At 54.2% G+C, this 27,177-nt stretch overlaps 5 protein-coding genes across 7 annotated transcripts; 3 read left to right on the top strand and 2 right to left on the bottom strand.

The window, feature by feature from the left end:
* Positions 1-451: 451 nt before the first annotated feature.
* ABB37_00898 (putative mitochondrial hypothetical protein) lies at positions 452-3,186 on the bottom strand (the record flags this gene model as incomplete). The annotated part of the gene is made up of 1 exon (XM_015797279.1): positions 452-3,186. Exon 1 carries the CDS (start codon positions 2,714-2,716, stop codon positions 452-454), a length of 2,265 nt encoding a protein of 754 aa, XP_015665287.1. The 5' UTR covers positions 2,717-3,186.
* A 1,061-nt stretch (positions 3,187-4,247) lies between these two features.
* Positions 4,248-16,604, bottom strand: ABB37_00897 (putative dynein heavy chain; the record flags this gene model as incomplete). The annotated part of the gene is made up of 1 exon (XM_015797278.1): positions 4,248-16,604. The coding sequence occupies one exon, from the start codon at positions 16,602-16,604 to the stop codon at positions 4,248-4,250; it is 12,357 nt and encodes a 4,118-aa protein (XP_015665286.1).
* Positions 16,605-18,490: 1,886 nt separating this feature from the next.
* ABB37_00896 (hypothetical protein) lies at positions 18,491-20,528 on the top strand (the record flags this gene model as incomplete). 3 transcript variants are annotated; one of them, XM_015797277.1, is made up of 1 exon in its annotated part: positions 18,491-20,528. In XM_015797277.1, exon 1 carries the CDS (start codon positions 19,296-19,298, stop codon positions 20,526-20,528), a length of 1,233 nt encoding a protein of 410 aa, XP_015665285.1. In that variant the 5' UTR covers positions 18,491-19,295. The 3 variants fall into 3 exon arrangements, with proteins under 3 accessions (XP_015665285.1, XP_015665284.1, XP_015665283.1); XM_015797276.1 differs by having other exon boundaries at positions 18,515-20,528; XM_015797275.1 differs by having other exon boundaries at positions 19,203-20,528.
* Positions 20,529-22,177: 1,649 nt separating this feature from the next.
* On the top strand, positions 22,178-23,641 carry ABB37_00895 (putative mitochondrial glucosidase II beta subunit; the record flags this gene model as incomplete). The annotated part of the gene is made up of 1 exon (XM_015797274.1): positions 22,178-23,641. One exon carries the CDS (start codon positions 22,178-22,180, stop codon positions 23,639-23,641), a length of 1,464 nt encoding a protein of 487 aa, XP_015665282.1.
* A 728-nt stretch (positions 23,642-24,369) lies between these two features.
* Positions 24,370-26,375, top strand: ABB37_00894 (hypothetical protein; the record flags this gene model as incomplete). The annotated part of the gene is made up of 1 exon (XM_015797273.1): positions 24,370-26,375. The coding sequence occupies exon 1, from the start codon at positions 24,570-24,572 to the stop codon at positions 26,373-26,375; it is 1,806 nt and encodes a 601-aa protein (XP_015665281.1). The 5' UTR covers positions 24,370-24,569.
* Positions 26,376-27,177: the final 802 nt, after the last annotated feature.

The following is a 27,177-nucleotide window of genomic DNA, read 5'->3' as shown; positions in this document are numbered from 1 at the left end:
AAGATGCGAAGGAACAAAAAAGGATAGACGGCCCACCACCAATGTGGCCTCTTCACCGCAGAGGAGCCGTCAAAAATAAATAAAAACCGGCGAAGCGTGCAGCTTACACACATGCATCAGAGGCTTGCGGACTCAGAATCCATCTCCCTCTCACCTCTCCTCTTCAAAAATAACAATAATGATGATAATCCAGGATCGTCCGCAGAAGGATAAAGGAGATGCTCCTCCCAGCTCGTTGCAGGCAGCTTTTCGGAGCGCGAGTGACGCAAACTCAGCGTGCAGTGGCAACACCGCGAAAGCAGCTCCAGGTGATCGGCAAATGAATTGCCGCCGTGTAACCGCAACAGGTGCTCTGCTATGGTGCTTCTTGTGACATATTGCCTGAGAGGTCAGGCAAGAGGGCGCCTAACCTTCGTGTGGCCAGCGCAGAAAGCTGCCTATTACGGGAGCATTACTTCTCTTCCGCCGTCGCCGTTTTCGTCTTCTCCGCAGCGATCGTCTCGCCGTCGACGACGTGGTGGTCCTCCGCCTCGCTCTCCGCCTCCAGCTCCTCTGGGATGTCTGGAAACTTTGGATTCTGTGGATCAACCTGGACAAGGTATTCCGCGCCTTTTTGCCGCTGCTTCGAAATCTTGTTCTGCGTCACGAGCGGCTCGAGCATGTACGGGTGCGGCGGGGAGATGTTCGCGTAGCTGACCTGCTCCGTCTCACACAACGCCATGATCTCGTGCTCCGGGATCGGCAGGTTGCCGTCCTTCGCCGGATTCAGCTCCGTCGCCTCGTGGAAGTAGCGGGAGACGTGGAAGCCGCACAGCAAGGCGTCGCAGCCGTAGGTGGCGAAGTTAATCGCCTTCTGGTTCAGCATGGGGCACCGCGCCAAGGTAGGGCTGATGTGGTCGATTGCCATGTTGAAGCTGGCGGCGCGCCGGCCGTGCTTGTGCTCGAACATGCGTTGCCGCATGCGCAGCATGTCGCTGATGAGCTGCTCGTACTGCTTCGCCCACTCCTTCATGTCGGCACCCGACGCCTCCCTAAAGCGCGTGATGGCGCGGCGGAAGCGAGGCATCATGTAGTGATTCACCCACGAGGAGAAGAAGAACACGTTCGTGAACTGCCGCTGCGCCGCGAGGTAGACGCTGGCGACGAAGAGGTCCTCGATGGGCGGCAGCGTGTCGGGTCCTTTGTCGAGCGACTCCTTCACCTCCATCTCTTTCAGCACACAGCGCTCGCAAACGGTGAAGAAGTTCATGCGCAGCGCCTTCAGGTCCGCCTCCATGGGGAAATTGTGATAGCGCTCCGGCAGCTGCATCAGGTTCGTCGTTTCGAGCGGGCTGTAGCCAAGCGTCGTCAGCCCCAGCGCCTTGGCCAGCGTGGCGAGCGTGTGTCTGCCGTCGTAGGGGAGCGGTGCGCTCATCGCTTGATGTTGGGTAAGGTTGAAGGGGTACTGCACAAAGCGGAAGTGGTGGTGCTTCCCACCCGCGCGCTCCGCCAAAGCCATGAGGCGGTAAAGGTTGATCGTCGCCGGCTCTTTCGGCGGCTGTCGAAGGTGCTCCGGCACCATCGCATCGGGCGGCATCTTCGGGTAGTTGCGCGGCACCGGAGAGGCGAGATGCGGGGAGGAGATGCCGTAGTACTGCAGCACCCCTTGCTTTACTTGGTTTTCAAGGTACGCAAAGAGCTGCAACACGTCGTCGTCGACGTGCTCGTCCGGGCGGCCGTCAAACAAGGTGTGGATGCCTTCGAGGAGTAAGACGTCGATGCACTCAAAACGAGTGTTGTAGGCCACGTTTGTGAAGAAGGCATCCAGCCAGTCCGGGGAGAGACCCGCGGCGGTCCTGTGGTTGACGCGGCGCAAGTTCAGTCGCGCTAGCTGAGTATCGTCGAGTTCGCTAATGCGAAAACCAGACTTGAGCGACGTCGCCGGCAGCGAGGAGGCCTTGTACCGCTCAAACAGTGGGATGATGCGGTTGCGCACCGCGGCCGTGTTGGACGTCTCCACCTTCGTGATTTCCTCCTGAAAAGGTGGCTGCGTGATCAGCCCGCAGCGGGCTACCACAACGAAACCGCTGCGGTCTAGCTCGAAGGCCTGCAGCGCCTCGAACATGCCGCGTGCGACGCTCTGGTGAATCTCCGAGGCGGACCCGTCTATCTCAAACACGTTACAGCCTTTAATAATCTGCAGCTGCAGCGACTCCACCGCCTCGCCGATGTTGTCGACCATCTTGCACGTCGCGGAGCCCAGCTTGGACAGGTGCCACCCCACCGGCTCAGGGCAGCGGTAGCGCCAGTGCTCAAAGACGGTCGAGCGATCGAGCGTGTACTCAGTGCCTTGCACGGTAGCACGGCCTAGAATAGGAACCGCGCGTGACTCGCGAGCGTCGGCCTGCCCTTTCGGGCCTAGCATGCCTCGCATGGCAGACTCCGCGCGGTTGCCGTAGATGCCGTTGATGCCGCTGGCGTAGGCGTCTCTGCCTATCCCTTCCTTCTCCTTATCCTTGATCGCCTGCGCATGGGGATCGACCTTGATGTGCGAAGGGAGGCTTTCTTCGATTGACTTGCGGCTGAAGAATCGCTTTGACACGTTGAGGAAAATGCTGGTGAGTGCCGTTGCCGCTGTTGTGTTGTTGTTCGAGTATGCAGCTGAGGTCGCGGTGATGGACGTGGCTACCCGGCGAGGTGCGGCACTGCACGCCGTGCAGGACGGCTTTCGAAACATGAAACAACGCTACCTGACAAACGATAAAAGGAGAAAAAGAAAGAACTGTGATGAATAAAGAAATGATACATATGATTTTACGCGATTCCGTAAGGTAAGGTGCTAAAGTGGGCAATATGAAGATAAGTGGCAGAATCATAATAATAAAAAAAGAATGGTGCGCCAACAACGACACGCCAAACCACCACGAAGAAGAGAGCACACTCAACGTGCAACGAGGAGGGGGGGGGTAAAAGCACTACACGTCCGGCAGCTCAATGCTAGACAGAAATTCTCCTCTCTCTCTCTCTCTCTCTCGGTTCCTTGAAGAAAGAAAAAACGATACGACAACGCAAAAACAACAACAACAGGAAAACCGCAGTCGGCCGCCGCTGTAGCTTTTCCCTGTGGAGGGGAAAGAAAAGGAAAAGCTGCGAGAGTGAGAGGTGCAGGAACACCCGCAACGTTTCACGACTCTCCGGCTAGCTGCTAAAGATGAGTTGCAGTAGTAGTGAAAGGCATCGGTATGTAAGAGAGAAATGAGTAGAATGATCGCGAACGTTCATGCCACGTCGCGAGTACACGCGAGCAGAGTGTGTGCGGAATTAGATGAAGAGTTCGATGAGGATAGTTCACATTCCATATAAAACACACAATATAGAGGGGAGGAAAAAGAAGGTGCAAGTGATCATAGAGTTACATCACAATTATTTGTGTGTAAGCAGGAAGTTAGCTCGACCTTTTTCGCCACCACACCTTCGTATTAGCATTCTGCAATCCATCAGGGGAAAAGGTGGTGCTGTTAAGGTTGCAGAAAAGCAACAACGCGCATCGAGCCGTGAGAAGCCTCTACCAAGAGAGACAAGCTGCGGAGTCCACGCGTCTCGACTCTTTCTTCTGTGTTACCTTCACACTAGTTAAAAAAAAAAGAAAAAACGCGCATACTTCATCGTGTTTCTTGCAGTCGTGGCATCTGCCTTTTCTTTCCTCCTTCCAAAAAAAAAAAAAACAGAACGTCACTACACTTTTCTACATCCATGCGAGCAATGTGCAGCTGATGCGCTGATCTCTCCAACGAGGCAGCGGTACTCCTTCGCTGTGGCTCAAATGCACAAAGCAAATGAAACAAGTCAACATAAGATGCTTTACATAGTAAACAGCAACTCTAAAAGAAAGAAAGAAGCTGAGAAGCAAAAAAAAAAACCCGTATTTGCATGATCGTGTACATCAAAGGCGCTGCGCAGCGTTCTCGCCTGCAAGCGCACCCCCTAAAGAGGGAAAGAACGAGAGAGGAAGAAGAAAAAAAAAAACACAAAAAAAACCGATCAACGCACATGTGAAGGGCAAGTCACCTGAAAAATTCATCCGTTCACTAACGTAAACGTTAAACACCCCCAAAAAAGCATACAAATACCTATCAGTGAACGAACCGACAACGACCGCAACAACGATTCCAAAGAAAAGCGATGATATCACTTTCGATCAAGAGTAACAGCAATAATAATAATACAGAGAGCATAGCTACTCACGGATGTCGTCTTAAGTGGGGGAGTTAATCATCTAGCATGCACAGCAGCGCCACACCACGGTCGATCCAATGCTGCGGCGGAACCCCGGGGGTGGACGTCAAATCCAACGACACAACGAAGTTCGTCGACAGCCCGGTCGTCGACAGCATACCCACACGCGCAGATGTTTTGTACACGGGACAGGCGTACGTCTCGTCCGTCGCCGTCGTCTCCCCGCTACGCACCGGTTGCAGGTGAATGACCGGCATCGGCGTGTAAAGTGCACCGGGCTTGCTCTCCATCAGCGTGCGTTCCTTGAGGTCGAAGCCCGCTCCCTCCACAAACACACCGTGAATGTACACCCCGCTCTCCACATCCTCCATGACGTCCTCCGGCAGCTCGCAGCGGGTGACGTTAGTGCGGAACTTGACCTCGTCAATCGGGATCGTGTGCAGGCGGCTGTGGGTCTGCAGGACACCGGTGAGAAAGCCCTGGGGGAAGAAGAAGCCTGAGATCCAAAAGCTCGTCGGCGCGCCGTGGTCGTTCCACTCCCGGAAGAACTCCGTGCGCTGCAGCGTATCCTCGAACCAGGAGGCGAGGGGCTTGCGGGACAGGTAGCCGCCGTCGTGCCACAACTTCGGCACCTGGCCGAGCAGAATCGCGTCGAACATCGCCTCGAGTTCCGCGGACATCACCACCTCCCCCTTGATGGCGCTCGCTAATAAACTCAGCGTGCGCCTCAGCTTAGCGAGGACGCCGTTGAAGAAAAGGATTTCTTGACTCGCCACCGTCCCGAGCGAGATCATCGTACCGTCATCCGTGAGGCGGTAGGTGTCGGGGTGCGCCTGTGACTTGTCGATCGGTGCGGGCAGCCGTCGCTGGAACTCCATTACCAGCTCCAGCACCTTTTCCTCGGGACTGCGACCGGCCGCCGCCTTGGTGCGCGGCTGCACGGACAGGATAGCCGCCAGCTGACGCCGCACCGTGTTCTTGTTGAAGGTGATGTCGGCGTTGGCGTGCAGGCCAAACAGCTCCGGACTTTCGAAGGTAGGGAGGTCGTTCAGGTAGGCCCGGATGTCCGTCAACGACGTCGTGTCTGCCGGGATGCAGTAGACGGCATCCGCCGAGAAGTCCACCTCGGTGTCCGGCACCACGATGCCCTCGTGGAAGAACTTCTCCAGGATGGTCTCAAGGCAGCGGTTGTCGAGGAAGTCGGTGACACGCCCGCCGTAGTTGATGACGCCGACCATGTACCGCAGAGCACTCCACGGCACGGCGTCGCCCTCGTCGCGCAGGTAGATCTGCAGGGCCTGCACACTCGCAGAGAAGTCCGGCTGACTCCACTCGTACGGGATGTTCCACCCCAGCGGCCCGAAGCGGCGCCGCTCCTGGATCACCGCGTGGAAGAAGGTGAGGGAGAGCAGCATGCGACGCCACGTCGACGGGTTGCGTGGGCAGCTGTCCCACAACTCGGACGTTACGGCGACGGAGAAGGTGTCGCGCATGTTCGCCTTGAGGCCCTGTGGCGGCTCCTTCACCACCTTCACGCCGGACTGCAGCAGCAGCACCGGAAAGGAGGCAACAGGCATCGTGGTGAGCCACAGGCGGAAGTCGCGCTGCACATCGCGACGCGTCAGATCCTCCAAGATGCGCTCCAGCGATGGCATCCAGGAGGAGTACACGTGACAGTTTTGCAGATAGACCCACGCACCCGTCTCGGTGCTGGCGATGCGGATCATTTCTTCGGCCTTGTAGCCCTGATCTTGCCCGAGTGAGAGCATCATCTTGCGAGACCCGAAGCCTTTTCGCTCCGCGAACTCCGTGAAGAGTTGCGTCGGGTCTGTGCCGGGCGTCAGCACGAAGATAATGGGCGCGGTAGGGGCACTGTCCTGGAAGCAGCCCTCCAGATCGAACGCCGGGCTCTCCGTGAACGCCTTGCCCAACTCCTGCTCAATCAGCAACGACAGGCCGTAGTTTAGCAGGTCCTCGCGGAACACCTTCAGCACGAGCAGCCGCTGCCAGCCTGTGTGCGAGCCCAAGCTCGCAGGGTAGCCTTCGTAGGCCTTGTCGTTCGCGCTCCACGCAGCCCACGCGTCTTCGTGGTCCATGACCGCGTCCTTGAAGGGCGAAAAGGCAGGAATCGTCGCCGCCAAGGCGGACAGCTCATTCCACGAGGTCAGGCTCATCCACGCCGGCGGTGGATCAATCTCCTCATCTACGTACCGCTTGCCCTCACTGCCCTTCAGCATAAACGACCACTCGTCGTCGGCCACGGCGCCCTCCTGGCGGGCAATATGCACATACAGCAGCACCGCAAAGATCAGCTTGTCCGTCTCGAAGAGACCGCGGCAGACGGTGTTGTACGACCGAAGCGTCACGGCCGGCAGCAGCGTCGCCACGCGCTGCTCGACGTCATCGTTCCTCTCCGTCTGCTTCAGCGTCAGCACGAAGAGCTGCTTGAAGAAGTCCAGTGAGTTCTGATACATGTGGTTCAACCGGGCCAGCTCGGTGATGACCGAGTAAACGGTGGCGCCGCGCCGCGCGACGGGGCGGTAGCGATCGCGCGCGGCACCGATGTCGCGCTGCGTCTCCTCCGCGACCCGCAGAGCGTGACCGACGCTCTCGCTCGTCCGCTTCGCCTCCTGCAGCGTGTTGACGAGCTGTTCGTTGTCGAGGATGTTGCCCGTGGAGGAGGCGAGGAGCTGGAGAATCTTGTCCTCCAACGCCTTCAGCTCATCCTTGCCGTGGGCGATGTCCAGCACCGTCTGATCAGCCCGCTGCTCAAGCTCCGCCATTTCGACTCGCACCACATCGGCCAACAGCTGGTTCTCGAGACCGATCGGGGTCACCGTGAAGTTCACCACCGTCATCTTAATCTGCAGCTCAGGCGAGAAGGAGGGGTTCGGCAGCTTCGTCGTCATGTACAGCTGGAACTTCGGGTCGTAGTCGACCTCGCTGTCGCCTAGCTTAATGAGCAGTCGACCTTGCGAGCGGTAGGTTTGCCGGAGTAGCACCGGATCCAATGCGGCGTCGAGGGACTCCCCGACATTTTCGATGAGCACCGGCAGGCCAACGCGAATCGCGTTTTCGAGGGTGCGCATGTAGCTTGGATCGGTCAGCTTCACCACTCGAAGGTTACGCTCTCGCTCCATCGAGCGAATCCAGTTCACGGCCTGCCCCTGAGGATCGATGCAGAGGCACCATCGGTGCGACTTGTGCACCACCACGCCGTTCTCCACACTGAAGTGGTCGGTGGGCAGGCCCTGCTGGGACCAGGTACGAATGCGAACAGGGTCCATGATGCTGGAGAGCTGGAACTGCGCCTGCCCCACCGGGAGCTCCAGCGCCACACACTTGTCGTACCACGCACGCAGAAGGCGCTCGCGATACGTTGACGTGAAGGGGCCGAGGTAGGCCACCGCACCAGCTGCCAGCACCATCGTGCCGGCGTGGCCTGCCTTCTCCTCCGTCAGCTGCGTCACCGCCTGCGCCCACCGCGTCTGCTCGGAGCCGAGGCCGCTCATGAGCTGCTCGGCCCGTTCCAGTCGCACCGTCGTGAGATCGATATCCTCTTCCAGTTGGTGCTTCTTGCGCACATTCTCCTTCATCTCCGCCTGCAGCGCCTCGAGTTTCTCCTCGATGCTGCGCAGGCGGCAACGGGCCTCCTGTAGGGCCTCCGTTGCGACGGCCACCTTTCCCTCCGCCTCTGCCAGGCGTGCGCGCTTCGGGGCCACCACCTTCACCACCTCATAGTAGTTGTTCATCGCCAGCACCCACATCGCGAGCGACTTGCACGCCTTCGAGCTCTTTTCCACCTCCTCCGGCTGGAAGTCAGGGTTGTTCACGTACTTCTGCAACGCCTTGATGATCTTCTCCGTCAAGTCGTCGCGCTTGTAGTTCAGGAGATCCTTGATGAAGTCCATGCGGCTCATCACAAGCTTCGCGCGGTCCCAGCTCAGGTCCTTCTCGCCCAAGAGAATGAGCACCGCCTCCAGCACCAGCACCACGCGGGAGGCCGGCTTCAGGAAGCTGCGGACCTCGCGAATGTCATCCGGGCGCAGCTCCGCCAAGGCGTCCTCGGCTGCCTTCAAGATGGGGAGCGCTTTCGTGAGCTCCGCCTGGCACTCGCCGCGGATGGCGTCGGCCTCAGCCTGGATGTCCTTCGCGACCGCCTCCTCCTCCGCGCACTGCTTCCGCACCGTCTCGGCCGACGCCTGCTCCTGCTCCACCCGGCCCATGATCTCCTCCGTCTCCTTGGCCGCTTCGATCAATTTGGGCCGCATCTCGGTCAGCTTCATCTTCATCTCATCCACCATGGTCTGCGTGCTGCGTAGGGTGTCGAGACCGCCTTGGTAGCGCTCCACCTGCACCGTCACCACTCTGTTCTGCTCCTCCAGCAGCTGCTGATAACTCGTGAGGAGGCCGAGATATGACGCCGGGGTCGTGTAGGTGCGGCGCCGCAGCTCGGCGTAGAACTCCTCGGAGGCCTCCTGCGCACCCACGTGAATCGACACGCAGAGTTCGATCAGGTTCGCCTTGTCCTCCTCGCTCATCGACAGGTTCACCAGCACGCGCTGCGCCACGGACGAGAGGGCGTCGCGGGGCCACTGGTCAAACCAGTCGATGGTGCAGCAGTTCACGAGAGACGGAAACATGCGCAGGCGACGGCGGAACTGCTCACCTACCGGCGACATGGCCAACACAATGTGCACGTGATCGCGGCACATGCTGACAAAGTGCGAGAAAATCGTGTTGCGTGTCTCACGCTTGCCGGCGGCGACGGCGTAGGGACGCACCGCCTCCACAATCTGGTCGATGTCGTCCGACTGCATCAGATTTGGGACCTCGCCCGTGTTGAGTAGGTTGTTGATGTCCTCCAGCATCTCCTCCTTCACGAGCTGCGTGTCGGAGAGGAAGAAGAGCACCGGCTTGTCGCGGCACGCGCTCTCCAGCAGAACCTTCTTAAGACTGTCGTGGAACTCCGTCATGTTGAAGGTGCGTGTGATGGTGACCTCGTATACAGGGAGGTTGCAGATGAAGGCGGCGAGCTTGCAGAGGGATTGCCGACCGGTACCGCCCATCCCCACCACCAGAGCGTGTCCGCGGGGTTGACGAAGGACTCGACACAGCCGCGCCACGTGCTGCTCGGCGGCCTTGAAGAAGACCAAGTCCACTTCTTTATTGTACTCCATGTTGTACCCGTTCTGGTACTCGCTGAGCGTATGGGCAATGGCGTCAGTTGTCTCGGTGACCTCCTGGTAGTGTGCGCGGTCACGGCGCATAAAGTCGCCGAAGATGAGCTCCTCGAACGATGGCGCCCACGTCTCGCCGAGGACGTTCTTGCAGACGTCCGCCAGCGTCGACCACCACCACTTGCGATCATTCGTGTCGACGAGGCGGTCGTGGAAGGTGCGGGACACCTCATGCAGGAAGAGGCGGTGGAAGGCGGTGACGGACGTGGTGACGCGGGGCGAGGTCTGCATGACGCCCTGAATCACCTTACCCATATCGCGCAGGTTGAAGGTGTAGTGCGAGCGCGTCGGCGTCGGCAGCTTCTCCTGCGTGATGCGCTCGTAGCACACCAACGTCGCGGCGACGAGCTTCGAGGAGAGCCCGCGAACGTCCTCCGAGTCCCACTGCTGCAGGAAGCCGTACAGGAGGGAGCCGAAGATGCGCCGCGTCGACGACTCGGAAATGGCGGGCTGACAGATGAGGTGGAAGCGCGAGGTCAGGCGCTGCGTCATTTCGTTGCGGCCGCCACCCGGCACACCGCACGCGGCGAGCATCACCACATCGTGGATCTCCTTAAAGGCGGCGGGGCTCTTGTGCGTGTCGTAGAAGCCGCGCTGCGTGATGAGCTGCCGCAGCAGCTCAAGCGGCGGCGAGGCGCCGAAGACCTCTGGCGTGGGCATGTTGATGTCATCCACGAAGAGAATCGCGCGCTTGCCTGGGGTTGGGCCGAGGGCGGTGCTGCGGATCTTGTACAGTTTGCTTTCCAGCCGATCCTCGATGTCTTTGCTGCGCGTCTGGGCGGAGAAGACGACGCTGAAGGACTCCCACGCGCTTGTTGGTTCGTCCGTGTGGCGGGAGTTGGTGAGAAAGTTCAGCACACCGAGCGACTTGCCGGTGCCGGTGACACCGTTCACCAAGACGTGTTGCGATGACGACGTTAGCACACTCAGCAGCGTGTTGAAGGCGACCCCCTCTGCGGTTGGCACCACCAGCTCAAAGTGCGAACTGCAGCGGTCGTACATGAACGTCGGGACAAGGTGGTTCCAAGTGATGAACTGCATGGACGGGCGGTGCACCACGTAGTCGTACACGCTGACATTGGCGTCTTCAGGGGCCGCCGTGGCAGTCGCAGCGGTTGCCTGCGACGGCAGCAGCCCTGGCAGTGCCACCGCCACCTTCTCCCGCAGAAACGTATTAAAAGCCTCCCGGGAGTCATCGCGCAGATTGCCGCCAACCGCCCACACAAACGCCATGAAGAAGTACATGTCGAAGAGTCGACTCTCGTCCAGCGTGGCCGCGGAGGCGTTGGTGATGGGAGGCCGGGCGAACTCCGCGGGGGTACTGGGGATGGGACGGGCGGCAGCGGCGGAAGAACTGCGCTTCGTGGCTGCCAGTATATCCGTGTCGGTGCGCTGGATGTTGTCCGCCTCGTCGCCATCGCCGGCGGGTTCGTCGTCCGATCGAACCGCCTCGCGCGGCCACACCTTCTCGTCCTCGCACGTCGCAAGAAACCCTTGCAGGAGCTCCACACAGTTCACCGCCAGCTGCGCATCAACGGACGGAATCCACTCGTGGCAGTGCGTGCGAATAAATTCGAGCGTGTCTGGCAGCAGCAGCTGCAGCAGCTCCAACAGGCGATCCTTGCGCAGGCGTGCATCGGTCTTCGCCTTGCTCTCGACGAGACTGCGCGCAATCGGCACCCAGCCGCGGTGACCGTCCAGGTAGTACGGTTCCAAGTACACCATGCCGCAACGGGACACCGTTGCCGGCGATGCGACGCGCAAGTCCTGCACCTCGAACATGAACGTTGCCGTGGTCGGCAGCTTAATGCGCTCACCGTTGAAGAGACACAACAGCTTGTTGTCATCCAATACGGTGTTCATGTTCTCAATCCACAACGCGTCGACAGGTCCATCGAAGACAACCCACTGCCGGTCCGGCTCGGTCAGCGCAGCACGGGTGATGCCGCGGGCGATGCTGCTGAGGATGCCGTCCGTCCACTCGCGGGTGATCTCATTCACTTGGCCGTACAGCTCGCCCATAGAGACGGACTTGGGATTGAGCTGCAGCAGGTGCACCTTGTTGAAGAGCGGTGTGTTGTCCCCGGTGCCGTGTCCATCCTCCTTGATGTGCGTCAGCGACTGCTGCACCGTGCGCAGCACAGTCGACTTTCCGCTGAAGGTCTGACCGACCAGCATCACACCGTGCCGGACGAGCAGGGTGTCGTACAGCTGCATCGCCTTGGTCACCATCCCCTCCACCGCCTGGTGACCGTCGTCCACCAACTGCCGCTTCAGGTAGTCCACCAACAGCGTATTGGGGGTTTCCTCCATCGCTATGGTGGGGAAGAGGTCCCTGACGAGTGCCATGAAGAGCGTGGTGTCGTCGCGGAGAAACTTTGGCACGTTGGCGTCGCGCATCGCGCGGATGAGCAGCATGTCCTCGCTCTCGTTTGCGCTGTGTCGCTTGAGGGAGCCCGCCATGACCAGGATAGACTTCACCGCACGCATACCGAAATCGTAGTGGTCCTGCTTGGAGAGCTGCTCGGAGCTCAGCTTGTACAGCTGCACCATCTTCTGCGCCAATGTGCGCGCGTTGGAAAACCCCTCGGAGTAGAACATGATCTCTGCGATGAGGGCGTAGTCTGGAATCATCATGCAAATGGGCCGAAAAAGCGCTTTGAGGTTGTCCGGCAGCTCCGTGCGCCCCGCGTAGCCAGGATTCATCGTGATAAAGACGCCGAAGTTTGGGCTAAGCTGGATCGGATGCCCGTCAAAGTCCATACGTGTCAGCTTGTGCGTCAGCGCCGTCGTGATGTCCAGCATTTGCTGCGCAATCACGGAGAGCACCTCCAGCTCAATACGGTTGAACTCATCGAAGCAGGCCCACGCGCCAGCTTGCGCCAGACCTGCAAACATGCGCGACATAGTCTTGTAGTGAATGCCGTCGGAACAGTTGAAGACGACCACCTGCCGCGCGAGAGCCTTGCCGAGATCTTTCACGGACTCGGTTTTGCCGGTACCAGCCGGACCCTGCGGTGCGGCGCCAAGATTCATGGCCAGTGCGTTCGTGCACGTCAAAAACGCGCGATCGGTAAGGGGCGTAATGACGAGCCGCGCTTGATTTCCAAGATATTCGTAGCCGTACCACAAGTGTGCATTGCAATGATGAATGCCGACGTTCTTTTCCCCACTGCGTGCCTTGCGGCCGCTGTCCTCCCAGTAATAGCGCAGCTGCTGGTACCAGGCGAAGTCGTCAAGGCTCACGACGTGCTCGCTGCTCAAATTCTGCACAATATCGCGATTATGCACGTCGAGCACGATGAGGGTGCCGACGAGGATGCGCTGCAGCTTCGAGAGCGGCTGCCGCGTCAGCTCCACCATGCGGAGAATCTGACCGTGATACTCCTTGTGATAGGAGGAAAGCGATGCGCCGTCGATGGCGGCTTCCACTTGTCCGGTCCACATAATCATGTCCACAGCCTGAATGCACTGCGCCGGATGCTGGAAAATCCACTCCTCGCGCTTCCGCTGCGTTACCATTTCTAGCGTGAGCTGCATGTGCATGTAGAGCGACGCCTTCATCATACGCTCAATCTCAGCAAGCCACTGTTCCACGTTGCCGACGGGGTACACTGGCTTTTCAAACGACACTTGCTCGCCTTCCCCGGAAACCATGCCGACAATCTCGGAGCACTCCTCGTCGGAGAACACGAGCGTTGCGATGGAGTCGAAGCACTTGGACAGGTGCGGCTGCACCGCTTTGGGGTTGCGCACATCTGACAAAATCGAAAGCAGCTCATCATTGGACAGAAAATAAAAGCGTGGGAAGGCGATGCGCTTCGTCTCCAGGTAGTCCTCCAGTTTCTTCTGGATTTGATCGATGTTGGCATTGTTGACCTGCAAGTCCTCTAAGACGCCTTCCTCAGTGCAAATTTGGAACACGTTCTTCTGGTTGTTGGCCCTTGAGGTCAGCGAGCGGAACAGGCGATCCACGTTGTCGAACATGCCGCTCTCCTCGGGTAGCTGCTCCTTAATGTCTTCAGACGAGAAAATAAACTCAAGGTACATCCAGTTTTTCTGCAGCGTGATCCATTCGTCAATTACGTCGCCGACGAGGCGAAGGTCGTGAATCCACTTCTCCACCTTGTCACGTACTGGGGCGACAAAGCGGGACGCCATGGTAGTCTGCAACTCGATTTGGTGATCATCCAACTGCTGAATCACATCCTCCAGCTGATCCAAAATAAAGACGCCTTCTCGGTTTTTGTATGGCTTTGTCGTAAAGCCCAAAGCGTCCCAGATTTGCTTCACTGCGTCCAAATCGTTCGAAATCTTCCATTCACCAGTTGCCAGCCCAGACTGTTCCGAGAGTGCTTCTTTGTACGCGAAAATGTTCCATTCCTCCAAGGCGTTGAGGTTTAAGTCGTCGTGGTAGCTGTACGCATTTCCAGTGATCTGCTTCAGCACCGCATTCCAGTGTTCCTGTGTCATGTGCTTGTTTCCGCAGTCGTGAATAACCCCCATGTTGACGCGGATAGACCGCAGCTCCTCTATCAGGTGCGGGGCGACCTCGTCCTCGTAATTCCGCTCGAGCATAGTGCGATTAACGACGCCGGCGCGGCGGACAAGAAGATTGACCTGCTCCTCCATTTCGAGGGTATCGAGCTCCTTGACAGGCGTCTCGAACCAGTATTCAGTCTTCTTGTTAAACGTAGTGAGAAGATTCCACACCTCTTCGCGAGCCTGGAAAAGTGCCTTGACGTCGCTGATAAACGACCAGTCGAACGAGTGTTGGCTAAATAGCTTCGCGTACCGACTCAGCTGTTCCTCTCTTGCCTCAATCTCAGTGAGCTTAGCGTTTATGTCAATCAAATACTGCAGCAACGGCTCCGTGTTATCTGACAAGGCTGCAAACTCTTCTCCGAGAAGCATCTCGTTGAGACCGGCACATTCCTCCTCTACGCTGGCCACTTCGGCTTGCAGTGTGTCGACGTGTGTTGGCATGTTTTCTTCGATGAACTCGCCCGCCTGCAGGCGTGCCGAGTCGAAAACGCTGCGCAGAGACCCACTTGAAGAACTGCTACCCAGCGTACGTTCGCGCAGCTGCTTATCTTCGTCGTCCTGAAACTCAACCTGTTGCCGGTCCATAAGTTCACAAAGCGCCTCCGCCTGCGCGATTTTTGCGTCGGTCTCGCGTGCGATTGAAACGATTTCTTTGTACTCCGCTGTAAAGTCTGCAAACTCTCGTAAGGTCTGCGGCCGCTCATTCATTGCCTGTGATTTCTGCTTGAAGAACGTGTTCAGCTCCCGAATCAGGTCTCGTGCGGTGGCCCGGAGTGTGGAATTCATTCCGTCACGCAGAATCACCATGCGGGGTTCGATTTCCGTCTTCAACTTTGACGCGTTGATCCAAAGAAGACACCCCACATAAGACGCAATGAGCACGCGAAGGGCGTCCTGAGCTTCCTGCAAACGACGGTACAGTTTTGCCAGGCTATTTGCAGACAAAACACTTTCGCGGGTTTCTTGCTTACACGCATCTTCGACCTCCTCCCATGACTTCTGCAAAAATTGAATGTGCGGCACAGTAGTGAGATACGTCACGAGGCGCACATCTGCCTTCTCGTAATCATTGTGCAGAATCTCCAAAAGCGCCGAGTGGATATAATCAAGCCTCGCGTTCGACCGCAACTCATCGCCAATATTCCAGATTTTCGGCGAAATGGGAAACAGTGCTTTCAGGTATTTTTGAGCGCAAAGACGGGGACTGATGGTAACAGCATCTGTGCAACCAGAGAGCAGGCTGGCAAAGACGTCGCGTAAAACTTCCTCTTTCGGATCAAACACAATGGTCGTATCTTCAGGATGGAGAAATATCTGAAAACCAACTTTGCGAACCTCGCTTTGCATCTGTCCGCGCACGGTGTTGAGGAATGTCTGGGCGACAGAAAGCACGCGACAGAATAGCTGCTCAGATGCCAGAAAGTCAACAAGACGGATAAAGAGGTGCAGTTTCGAGTACTCCACCAGGCTTCGCTTCAACTCTCGCATTCGCCGTTCCAAATCCTCGCGGGCGTCGCTCATAGACTTGACCTTCCGCTTCGCTCTGGTGTCGGCTCCCTCTCCAACGGCCATCGTGAGCAGGTACTGCTCCAGCGCCTCTCGCGTGTTGATATCTGGAACGTCAGCGCGATGCTGAAGTACCTCAACAAGCTTTGTGACCTTCTCCTCCATGCGCTCGATAATACCGTTCACAAAAACGGAAGCCTTCTGCCGCTGTCTCGACTGGGACAGGGCAAAATCATCCACCACGTAATCATGCTTGCCTTGCGGAACGTACTCGATCAATTTCGCATCAGAAATGGTGTGTGCATGCTTCACAAGATCGAGGATGGGGTAGGCAAATGTTGGCTTCGCAATAAGCAGGTCCTTCGACAAAGCCCTCCGTATGGCGGCATACTTGCGCTGGCGTAGCTTCATCTGCAGACGAAGAAACGCTTTGTACAAAAGAAAATTCTTAAAAAAGGGAATATTTTGTAGAATGTTAAAAAGAGAAGATTCTTTCATGTAATCTGCGAGCGTCATGACTTCAGAAGGCCGCCCGGGGCGCATGTGGACGATACCTGTGGCGCTCAAAATATAATGCTCAGGCTCCTCCGAGCCCTTTTCCGTAACCACCAGGTCGTATGGGCGAAATTTCACGCCTTTTGGAGCGCAATTGAGGAAAACATGCTTGAGGCTGGTCGAACTGCCGTTAGCCGTGAAAAACGCGACGGCATCTTCGGCTGTGTGAATATTGCGGAGCAAAGGTTCGTCATCGGGAGCTACACGATCCTTGGCGACCTTCGCGGGACGGCGGCAAGCCTTTTGGATCATTCGCAGCAGCTCGATATACTTCTCATCGGACCCCGAAGTAGCATTATCATTTTCCGCCGCGCGTGTTGCGTACTCAGCTCCACGAAGTTTCCGTGTAAGTCTTTCGGATGCCGCGGACGAGCTCAGAAACGTGAAAGTAGACGGGTCTTGGAACCTGTACAGTTGTGATGCGTCTTGGGATCGCGCAAGGCCGATATTTACATTTGCCTGCATTTGTGAACTTGCGACAGGCTTTGGCTTAGTGCTTTCCGCAAGCTTACGCCGAAAAGAAGAAGACTCGTCAGCGTTCATCCTCTTCAAATGAAAGCTGTTATGTTCAGAAAGTAAAAAGAAAAGAAAAACAAAGGAAATAGTAGCAAACACGACAGATTCTAACTCTGTGCAGTTGAGCAGCTAGTAAAAAAAAAAAATTACTGTCGCGGTACGTTTTTGAAGGAATGGAAGTTGATGGGAGACGAGGAAAGAAGATCAAAAACGAAGTAACAGTGACTGGAGGAGGGAGAGAGCTTGTCACGCGCTGAAAGCAGCGGGTACTTCCTTTGTCGAAAGCGAGAGCAATCCTATGAGCTGTGACTCTCATGGTAGAGAAGGAACGGATTTCATAGCTGAATTTGCTCACGTTCAGATGCATAGTGTACCAACGGAAAGAATGAGGCAATCAGAAGTTTACTTAATGCCAGCTTCATGTCTTCGTAGAAAAACTAGCGATGCGCGAAGTAAAAGCGCAATTTGCGAAGGGGCACATTAGAAAAACAAAAAAAAGTATCACTTCAGCACGAAAGCGACATGCAAGTTTTATCAGCGCTGGTTAGTAATCCGACTTCTATTTCGGCTACGCGCACGAAAAGGAAGGCAGTATCAGTAAATCCTTTTTGAGGTGTCCAATGCTACATACCAAAGATCAGAGTACTCGTGGAAGATTTGAAAAAGTTGATGGAGCTCCTCATTGACCACCTTCGGTACGGCAGCACTGCAACCTTGCTGCTTTGAAACAAAAGCAGCGAGATCGTTTGCCTGGAGGCCATTTGACAAGACGTAACGCTGTTTTCGGTAACTTTTCCGTTCTAGGTTCATACTGCAAATCGAAGCCCTGTTGTCGTTGCCAGTCCACTGTTCACCACAAAAAGCCCTTCATAACTTGCGGACACGCATTTTTGTTGGTCAGGTCAAACGCGTAACTGCTCTAAGTCTTTCTGATTTGACACGAGTCACAACTTATCGGCTGAGGGACGGCCTCAGTACCTGTTTATTCTCCAGCTGAACCCTTAACGTTAGTTTTCTCACGTAGAGTTTACCGCATTGAGTCAGCGGCCTCATCAAGGCTTCCAGTAAGAGGGATACAAAGAGAGTGCAGCGGCAGATTCAGTACGTGTGTCGCAGCGCTTCAGGTCAGGCAGCTATCACGTGGGAATTGAACTTGAGGAGCTGTTGCTCTCTGCTGATCACAGTGACGGGAGCGCAGTGAAGAAGACGGACAGCCAAAGAAGGACGTAGTCTACAGGCGCCCGAAGATCCGACTTTTGTCCGGAGCCACCAACTTCTTCCAAAAAGAGCAGAGAGGAAAGCACCTATACTTTCTGTCGCTGCCGGAGCGATCTATCTTGGCGACTCCCTCCGACGGGTCCACACCACAGCGCACGTCTTTGGGTTTTATTCCCCCTCTCACCCTACCCCCTCTTTTTCTTGCAAGGCACGAATGCTCTGAATCCTTCTTCCCATCTCCGTTCCAAACACGGTTATAGCGTGTTCAACTGGTGCATTTGCTAACGATTGCAGTAGGCTGTCGTGCCACAGCGTTCCTTTGTCTCACAGAAGCTAGGGATACCGCAAAAGACGTTATTCAACGTTCTAGTACGTTTCTTCTTGACTCTCGCTAGCGTGCGTTTTAGCGCAGCATAAAGAATAGGTCTGAAGGGAGGAGCTTTAAGGCTGTTATTGTTAAACGGATTTTTCCCGGCGAGCAAGGGAGTCACGTTGGTTTCAAGCCAACACAGATTTGTCTGGGCCTGCTTCGACAACGGAATCTACATCACAGGAAAAACAAAGTACCACCACGTGCTGTGCCTTTTTCGTGGAAAAGGGAAAAATACCTTCCACTTCCTTGTGTCTACATCCTCTCCGTCCGCTTTTTTCTCTCCTTTTTCTTTTCTATGTCATCATCTGAACCTTTCGTTGAAGCGCTCGACGTTTAAAGCGGCGTAGTTTAACCGCTCCGAAACCAGAGGTACAACAGTCAATTAGAAGCTTTTCTAGTGCAATGAGCGCGGCAAGTGCTGTGGATGGCTTGGAGCGGCAAATCAATAGTTATCTACAGTCTGCGGAAGAAACTGGCACTGCCGATCTGGGTCAAGTCATGCTGCAAACTACAAAGGTGCAAATGCAAATAGCGGACTTAAGTCAACGTGTAGTTCAAAAAGCCGTTCTAATGGAAGACGAATCTCGGCAGTTGTGAAACAGGTATGAACGGCCAACCTGTAGTTTTAAAAGAGGAAAAAAACTACTGAATAGTTTAGGTCCTAATAACCCTTTGTGCTTGATGAAATCTAACAAGAAAAGTGAGAACGTATGCGAAAACGGCACATCTATGTGTCGTTTGCAACAGGACCAACAATCCCCTTTGAGTAGTTGATACTTTTATTGTCCGAAGCTCGATACGTGGATACCCTTTTGTTCGATAGCACCAAGCAGTTCACATGAAAAAAGGGATTTACACCCGAATTATGTCATTCCTGTTCGTAGCCTTCAAATGATTTTGCAAAGAGCAAATATTATGCACGTCTCCTATGCTGTCTTGACAGAAAACTGTTATTTTACCCTTCCTTTATCTCTTTTGCGCACCTAAAAAAATGTTTTCTACATTGACCGCTGAAATAATCTTGTCTTCTAAAAGTGCTAAGTTTATGCTTATCATTGCATATTCGCGATTATAGCTCATCTGTTTTGCCATTGATTGCAAGGTAGCTGTTGGATTAAAGAAACGCGATGTCCAGCCAGAAGCGGCCGCAGCTATCGCTCTCTGTCCCTGAAACTCTTCAGGTACTGGACATGGGATTAGATTTTAGATCGTATCTCTCCCGTGTCGATGAGAACGGCGTTCCCATTCTGGGTAACGTAATCCCATACGGAGCATCAAAGGTCGCTGACATTTTTGAGCCGACAGTGGGTCTTCTGGTTACCATTATTCACCTCTTCTCTCAAAGCAGCGGGGCCAACGCGTCCATCACGTGGTTAAAAACATTCGATACAATTCAAAAGGTGTTTTTAGAGCAACAAGAGGGCAATCTGGACACTGACGCTGCGAAGTACGCAAAGGCCGCGCGTGATTTCATTGCTGCACAGCTGACGCTAGGCACAGCACCTGATGTGCGAGCCATAACTGAGCGACTTCTCGCCTATCTGGACTACCAAAGCGGCATCCGGGGTCCACAAGCTCCCTCGCAGCGAAAAATTCCTCGTGACCCTAAAGGCGCGTTCTGCAACCTTCACCTTGCAGATCACAAATGCTACCAGGAGTTCTCGTGCAATCAGCTTCACCTTCACGAGGCAGGGCCTGTGCGTCACCGTATCAGTTTTTTCCAACGGCTGGCGGAGATCATGATGGCGGAAGAGAAACCGCATGCTGAAGTAATCAATCGTGTGAAAGATTCCATCTTTTTCGCACGCTACGGCAACAAAGTGACGGTGCGCTGCCACAACAATTGGATCCCATTTTTTAAAACGTTGTACACCGACGGGCGTCTCGAGCAAGCGTTTCGTTACCAGCTGTACTCTTGCCAAGACCTTAACTGTGTCAACGAACACTGCAAAGGCATCCACCCCCAGGACCGTCGTATCCCTCCAACAACAAAGCCAATCGACTTACATAATACGCAACAGGTCGCCGCCGAGTTACAGGAGGAAGCAGAACACATCGTCAATGCAATTGAAAGTGCGAAGGCTGTTCCGGAGGCGCCTCCACCGATATCTTTAGCGTCCCCGTATTCGGTGTTGTCCCCAACGGCAGAGTTGTGGAGGAATACTGTTCGCGATTACGTGCGGCAATCGGGAATACCACAAGTCGAGGCTGACGAGTCACTGCTGCGCACGCTTCAGGACACAAAAGTCACAGGAACACCACTCTCCACATCGGAACGCATGACTCCGTTATTAGACGAACTCGATAATTACGCTTTCAACAGCAGCCAATCCTCCATGAATAGCGAAGCACGAATGTAGAAAATCTGCTGCTTCACGTTATTATTGCTACTCTTGCTGTCACTGCTCTTCTTATGCACTTCACCATGTTCTTGCTGTTTCCTACACATTCTTAAACACATGCATACATGTATACGTTTGCAAGAAACTCATGTGCTAGGAAGGCTCAAGAAACAAGAGTCACTTCTAGGTCATTCAGAAGAAGCGAATTTCTTTAGTTGTTTTATTACTAGTGTTTCTGCAAATGCCACTGTTGCTGCTTCCAGGCAGTTGAAAGACCTTTTGCCTTTGAATGATTAAGTGAATGCACGTGAACAAATAATTAGAAGTCAAATGCTTAATCCGTTACACATGCGGAAGTGATGCTATTATTGTTCGAATCGTTTGCTCTTTTCTGCCACAGCTACGCTTCACTATCGTCCTTTGTTTGCTTTGTATTTTGTAGACATATCATTGTCATATTGTTGGTTTTCGCTTTTGTTTTCTGCCGTGACATTCCAGGAGGCGCTATTCTGTGTCTAAGTTCCCGTACCTGCTGCATTTGTGAACAAGTTTGCGCTGATGTGCGTCTGTTTTTAGACTTAGATAACCTGAGCACGTGACCAGGTAGACAGCTTTTTCGGCTTTGCATTTATACGAATGGTCAACTCGTGCTGGAGATTCGTTCCAGTTTCAACTAGGACTCCTCCTTTTGTTTTTGCGCGTTGGAGAGCAAAATGATTCTTTTGGTTATTTATCTGTTCTTTGTGTTCTATCGTGGTGTAGCGTTTTTGACGATCGGGATCGATGTGAGCAGCTACACTTTTTCCTGTCTTTCTTTTCCCCTCTATATAGTATCGGTCGCGTTTTCCTTTGACAACATCTTTTACTATTTCCCTTCTCTTCTTTATACTCTAACTCGACTCATTTCTAGCTTATCGACTCATTTTTTTTTTCTTCCATCTCTTTTTGGATGTGCTCTTATGTGTGGCCTTGAGCACAACGCTCTTTTTCTGTTTGTCACCTCGAACAAAAAAAATCCATTAAGTCACAAAATGGAAGGAAGCTCCACAGTTTTTTCTCGGTTTGGATGAAGAGAGCTTCGCGTGTTATTATTATTGGTTGTAAGAGCCAATGTCGGATCGTTCGCAGATAAATATGCTTCCTGTGTTTTAAACCCTTTTTTTTTGTAAAGGTGAAGCTTTCTCGCAAAGGTTGTTACGTTATTGCCTCTATGTTTGTTAACGGAAAAAACACGAAATTTCCATGTTCGTACGGTTTCTCGTTTCTTAGCTTGCGTACAGATGAATGCTTTAAATCGGTGCGCAAACGATGTTACCACTTTCTTCTCCGTGGACCTCCGTTTCACTAGAAGATGTCCCTCAAGTGAAACAAAAAGTATCCGCAGGTGACAAAGCAGTGTACTTACGTGGCTGATTTTTCATTTCTTCATCTAGTATGATTTCAACAACCGTCTTTCCTTTTGCCTGATATAAGTGCTCATCTTCTGCTTCTATCTTTCACTACAAGGAAGAAAACAAACATAATAGTAGTGAATGTTCTGATAACAACAGCAACTTTTCCAAGTTCAGTAACACTATTCTGCAGCTGTTCTCGGCGAAACACAACGCAACAACAAAAGAAACAGTCTTTTTGGTTCCTATTTTTGTAATCCCATTTCAGCACAAACGATGCGGGTTGCAGTAGTTATATTTTTACTTCTTTGCTTCACGTGGCAACCCGTGAACGGAAAAGTGCTAGGAGTCCAGCGCGCACTCGTGAGTCACTACGATTCTGCTGAAGCCTCGGGAAAGTTTCGTTGCATTGACGGCTCTAAAACAATCCCCTTTTCGGCGGTGAACGATGACGTTTGTGAGTGCCCAGACGGAAGTGACGAGCCTGGGACTTCGGCGTGTGCAATGCTGCGCAAAGGCGTGGTGACGCAGCTTTCAAAAAACTGGCAATTTCAGTGCACTAACGAAGGCTTCTTTGAGCAGCAGATTCCCCATAGTCACGTCAATGACGGAATTTGCGACTGCTGTGACGGCTCCGACGAGTTGGCCTCCGGTGTCCCGTGTGTAAACCGTTGCGGTGAGGTTGAAAGCGAACTTGCTCGCCAAAAACAGGAGGAACGGAAAATGCTACAAAAGGCTGCTGTTATCAAGGCGGCCATGCGTGCCGAAGTAAAGAAACATCACGATGAACTGGCCAATGCCCTTCCTGCGCAAAAGGCGGAGCGCGAGGCAATCCTTGCCGAGCTGCCGGCACTAGAAGAAAAGAACAAGGAATTGCAAACAGCTTTGGAGCTGGTGCGCGAGCAACTGCGCGCCAAGTACGTAGAATGGGAAGCTACCAAGGGAGACAGGGAGGCTGCGGAGGAAGAGAGCTGTTGTATCAAGTGGCGTCAAACTGGCAATTGCAAAGCCGATGGTCCACGTGAAGCCGCGGAGGACAAGGACTGCGAGACTATCATTCGTGGTGTCTCTTCTGGTTTCTGCGAGTGCGCCCCGGCGAGCCCAGAGGACGAGTCAAAGGACGACACCGACGTCGCAGCTGGTTCCGTCGAGTACCGGTTCGCATGTGGTCACCCAGATTTAACCTGCATGCATGTTTGCGACAACAACGGCGAGGCTGCTGTCGACGCAGCCCAGAAAGAACCTGAAAACCCCAACTCGTACACGACACCGGAGGCGACGGCTGCAGAAGAGGCCGTTACGTCTCGGAGAAACAGACTAGCGGAAGTAGAGAAAGCCATTGAGGAAGCGGAAAAAGTGTTGAACTCCACAACCCCGACAACTGAGGAACTGCTGCGAACTCTGGAAGGGAAAACATTTACAATTGACTTTCGTGACCATACATTTGAACTGACAATGTTTAAAGAGATATTCCAACGCGATCGTGGTGCCACCGGCGGCGGGCCGTTGATTGGCAAGTGGAAGTCATTTGCGGAAAACACCTACGCCATGTGGGCCAAGGACGCGTACGATTTATCCCAAATGATTTACGACAATGGAATGCGGTGCTGGAATGGTGTGTATCGAAAGGCGGACATCCAGCTTGTTTGCGGCTCGGAGAACAAACTTACTCACATCGAAGAGCCTATCATGTGCATCTATCGCATGGTGTTTGAAACACCTGCAATGTGTGACGACTAAATGCACGCCGAAACACTGCCCTGCTGCTCAAGGAGCATTGCTAACGACGTACCTCACCGAAAGAGTAGGAAGGAAAGGAAAGAGCCCTTCTTTTGGCTTCTGCGATACTCTCAGCAGAGAGCGTTGAATAGGTCCTTATTTTGTCTGTTTTAGTATTGATTGTGTCAATGTTCATGTGGTGTTCTTGGTTTGGTCGTGCATTCTTCCACTAATGTCGCCAACATCAACAACAACAAAAAAGAAACGTGCCGCTTCGACTGGACAAGTTTTTTTCCCGACTTATTGGGCTATGCACTTTTTGAGCAGCACAAACAGAAAAGAAGAAACAAGGGCGGAAATGGAGTCGCGCGTGCTTGGTCTGAAAGCACGGCCACACAATTCTCGCCTTCATCGTTCCCTTTTAGTGCGAGCTCCTTCACAGGGGTGGAAACTAATAGGTACAATTAAGCTGGTCATTGTCTTTTGTATTCAAAAGAGAACGTATCCGCAGCGCAGCATCGTACTTTCCAAGTTTGCACGGACTTCGACAGCAACACGATGCGTTTTAGTTCCTTTTTTAATTGTACTGAGACCGGCTCCTAGGTGGCAAAAGAAAAAGAAAAGCAGTGCAACGGAAATGTTGATCTTTCTTTTTTCTCTCTCTCTGCACGTAACGCATTCCCTTTCTTTCCTACATATATTTGTCGAACGACCTCCTTGCATTTGACTTCCTCTGCGTTTTCATCCCAGTAGCTGTGTCAGTTTGTGGTATTTATCGAAATAGAAGCAACTGCACTTATCATTCTCTCATTCTCCTCAAGACAGCCGAAAAACCTCGCACGCACTACCATCAATAACTATAAAGCCCATTTTCACAGAGGCCCCCCCCCCTTCCTTCATTCTCCCACCATAAGGAAATTAGACAACAGCACAATATCGATGCAAAAAAATGGTGTTGCTTCACTCTCTTTTAAACGTCGGCATATTGGCGTTGCTGCTCTTGTTTGCGTTCCAATATCAGGTCGTGCGCAATAGCGAGGTAGCCGATGCGCGGCATGCCCTTGCCTCTTACCTCTTCGCCAGCGGTGACCGCAGTTATGTCCTCTTACACCGCCGGATCGAGACGATTGACGAGTTTGTGAGCGTCCTGGAGCACACCGTACGAGCCTACTACGCCGTTCCTACCCGGAGCCGTGGGCTGTTCATGCACTACACCGACCTGAGCGCGACGCGAGGCACCAACAGCGACGTCATTGCCCCACCGGAGCTCTACGTGCAGTACCACGCGGGCAACAGCGGCTCCCCGGCCTTTGCGCGAATTCTCACGGAGACGTACCCGCTCACGCTGGACAACCTCATCGGCCCTTTTACCAAGGCCACAGCGTTGCTGCGCAGTGACGGCGAGTCGTGCGCGCCGCAGGTCGACCTCGTCGCCGGTGGCACCTTCATCCCTTGTCGTGTCTCGACGATTGGCAATTTGTTGGACCGAGTGGTGCAGCTGCGGCTCTTCTTCTCGCTCTTTTCACGCGGGCGGCGGTGGCCAGGTGGCGGGGTGATGACGACGGTCCCGTCGACGTGGGATGTTGTGGTGGAATACGGGTTCGAGGGCCACAAGGCGGTCATGACGATGACGGCGCGCTTGTCGTCGGTGTCGTACCGGCAGCCCGAGCGGGGCCCTCTGCTGGGGTGCTGGTTGGTCATGTTTGCTGCCTTGATAGATCTGTACTGGCGCCTCCGCACGCGGCTGAAGGACGCGGCAGCCACGACGGGCAAGCATCCTGTGCGCAGGGAGCGATGCTCGCCCCTCACAACAAGCAGCCGCACGCCGTCGCGGACGCCGTTGGATTCGACAGAGGTGAAGGAAAACGGCTGGCGGTGGCTAGGTTACCTCTCCAACGCGATCGTCCTTGCCTTCGCCGCGACGGCGCTCGTCGCTCAACACCGCGGACAAACCAGTGACTCGCTCGAGGAAGCCGTGACGCTGCTGCTGGCGTTTGCCGCGCTGCTCAGCAGCTTTCGTGTTGTCGTGCTACTGAAACTGTTTCCGGCGTGGTACGTGCTGATCGACGGCCTGGCCACGGCGCTGGCGCAGCTGTTTGTGCTCGCGGTCGGTGTGTTGCCGGTGCTCATCGGATTCGCCGTGTGCGGCACGGCGGTGTTTGGCGGGCTCAGCAACAACCCCCACTTTCAATCCGTACCCGCCGCCATCGTGACCATGCTGTGCTCCATGTTTGGCGACAACTTATTCAACACCTTTGTCCGCATGGACCAGTCTCCGCACCGGCTGCAGATGTACTTCGCCCGCTTCTTCTTTGTCACCTTCATGGCGCTGTTTGTGTGCAACATTCTGAACATCGCCCACAGCATCATTCAGGACTCCTACAGTCAGGCGTTGAAGACGTATGCGGACACCGCGGCGGCAAAGGCGGCCGCGGCAGCGTCGTCCTCTCCCGCACAGCAGCAATTCGGTGGTGGGCACGAGGATGACGACGACGACGTGGAAGGGGAAAAGTATAACGACGGATCCGGCACATGGAAGAGACGAAAGAGCGAAGAAGAGAAAATCTGCACGTGCTCAACTGCCGCGAGGAGCACCTCTGCATCTCTGTCATCGTCGCACGACGGTGAGCGATGCAGCGTGTGTGGTTTACAGAGGCAGCAGCAGCGGCGGCTCCCGTGGGCGCGCAGGGGTAAGTCACTTCGCGCTGCTGACGTGGAGCGCATGCTTCGCCAGCTCCGCAAACTTTCACTTTAGCGTCGCTGGAGCGCCTCAGAGGCGTTGACGGCGGACTCGCATTTTTTTTTTTTGGGGTTGGACTTTTAAGGGAGGAGAGAGAAGAGGTGGTCGAGATAGACGTAAAAGGAAGCGACTGGTGTTTGCGTGTTCTCCTCCACCGAAAAACCGCAAAACCGCAACTCAACGAACAAAAGATCGGCTTCACCACGTGCGTTTATATCGATGTGCTTTCTTTCCTCCCCTCCCTTTTTAAAGTTCCTTTCTGCTTTTGTTGTTCTTTCTTCTTCCCTTCGCGGCGTGTTTTCACTGCTTTCGGTGCATTTTATCGCAACCAACTCTCCTACTTGGCACCGTCGTTCGTTTCGAACGTTACACCCCACGAAGAAGCAATGCATTAACTAAGAAAAGAAGTTAGGGAACACACAGTTTTCATTTCGTGCCAGTCGCTTTGCCGTGTTTTGCGCGGATTTGCATAGGTGTACACTCTATTTTTGCGATTCATATTGCTGCCGTACTCTTTCTATCTCTCCGTGACGATGCAGATCACTTGGAGATGGGATTCGCAGAAACAGAAGCAGCAACCAGCAATTAAAATGTCCTCACCTCTCTTCTCTGATGTCCTTTTCTCATTTCTTGTTTCTTTTTTTTTCATATGAACACCCACATCGGCTCGATTTTGATAGTATTCGCGTGTGGCTCCCTTTCACTGCGCTCTTGCACACCAGCGCTCAACTTGCACAATACACAGACTCCAAAACTTCTCTTAAAGCCGTTTTTTTTGGTTACAAAAAAGAAAAAGGAAGGCGAAGATAGCATTTTG

This window comes from Leptomonas pyrrhocoris (assembly GCF_001293395.1).
Source record: "Leptomonas pyrrhocoris isolate H10 chromosome Unknown, whole genome shotgun sequence".
Classification (NCBI taxonomy): domain Eukaryota; phylum Euglenozoa; class Kinetoplastea; order Trypanosomatida; family Trypanosomatidae; genus Leptomonas; species Leptomonas pyrrhocoris.
This window is presented reverse-complemented; position numbering and strand designations above follow the sequence as displayed.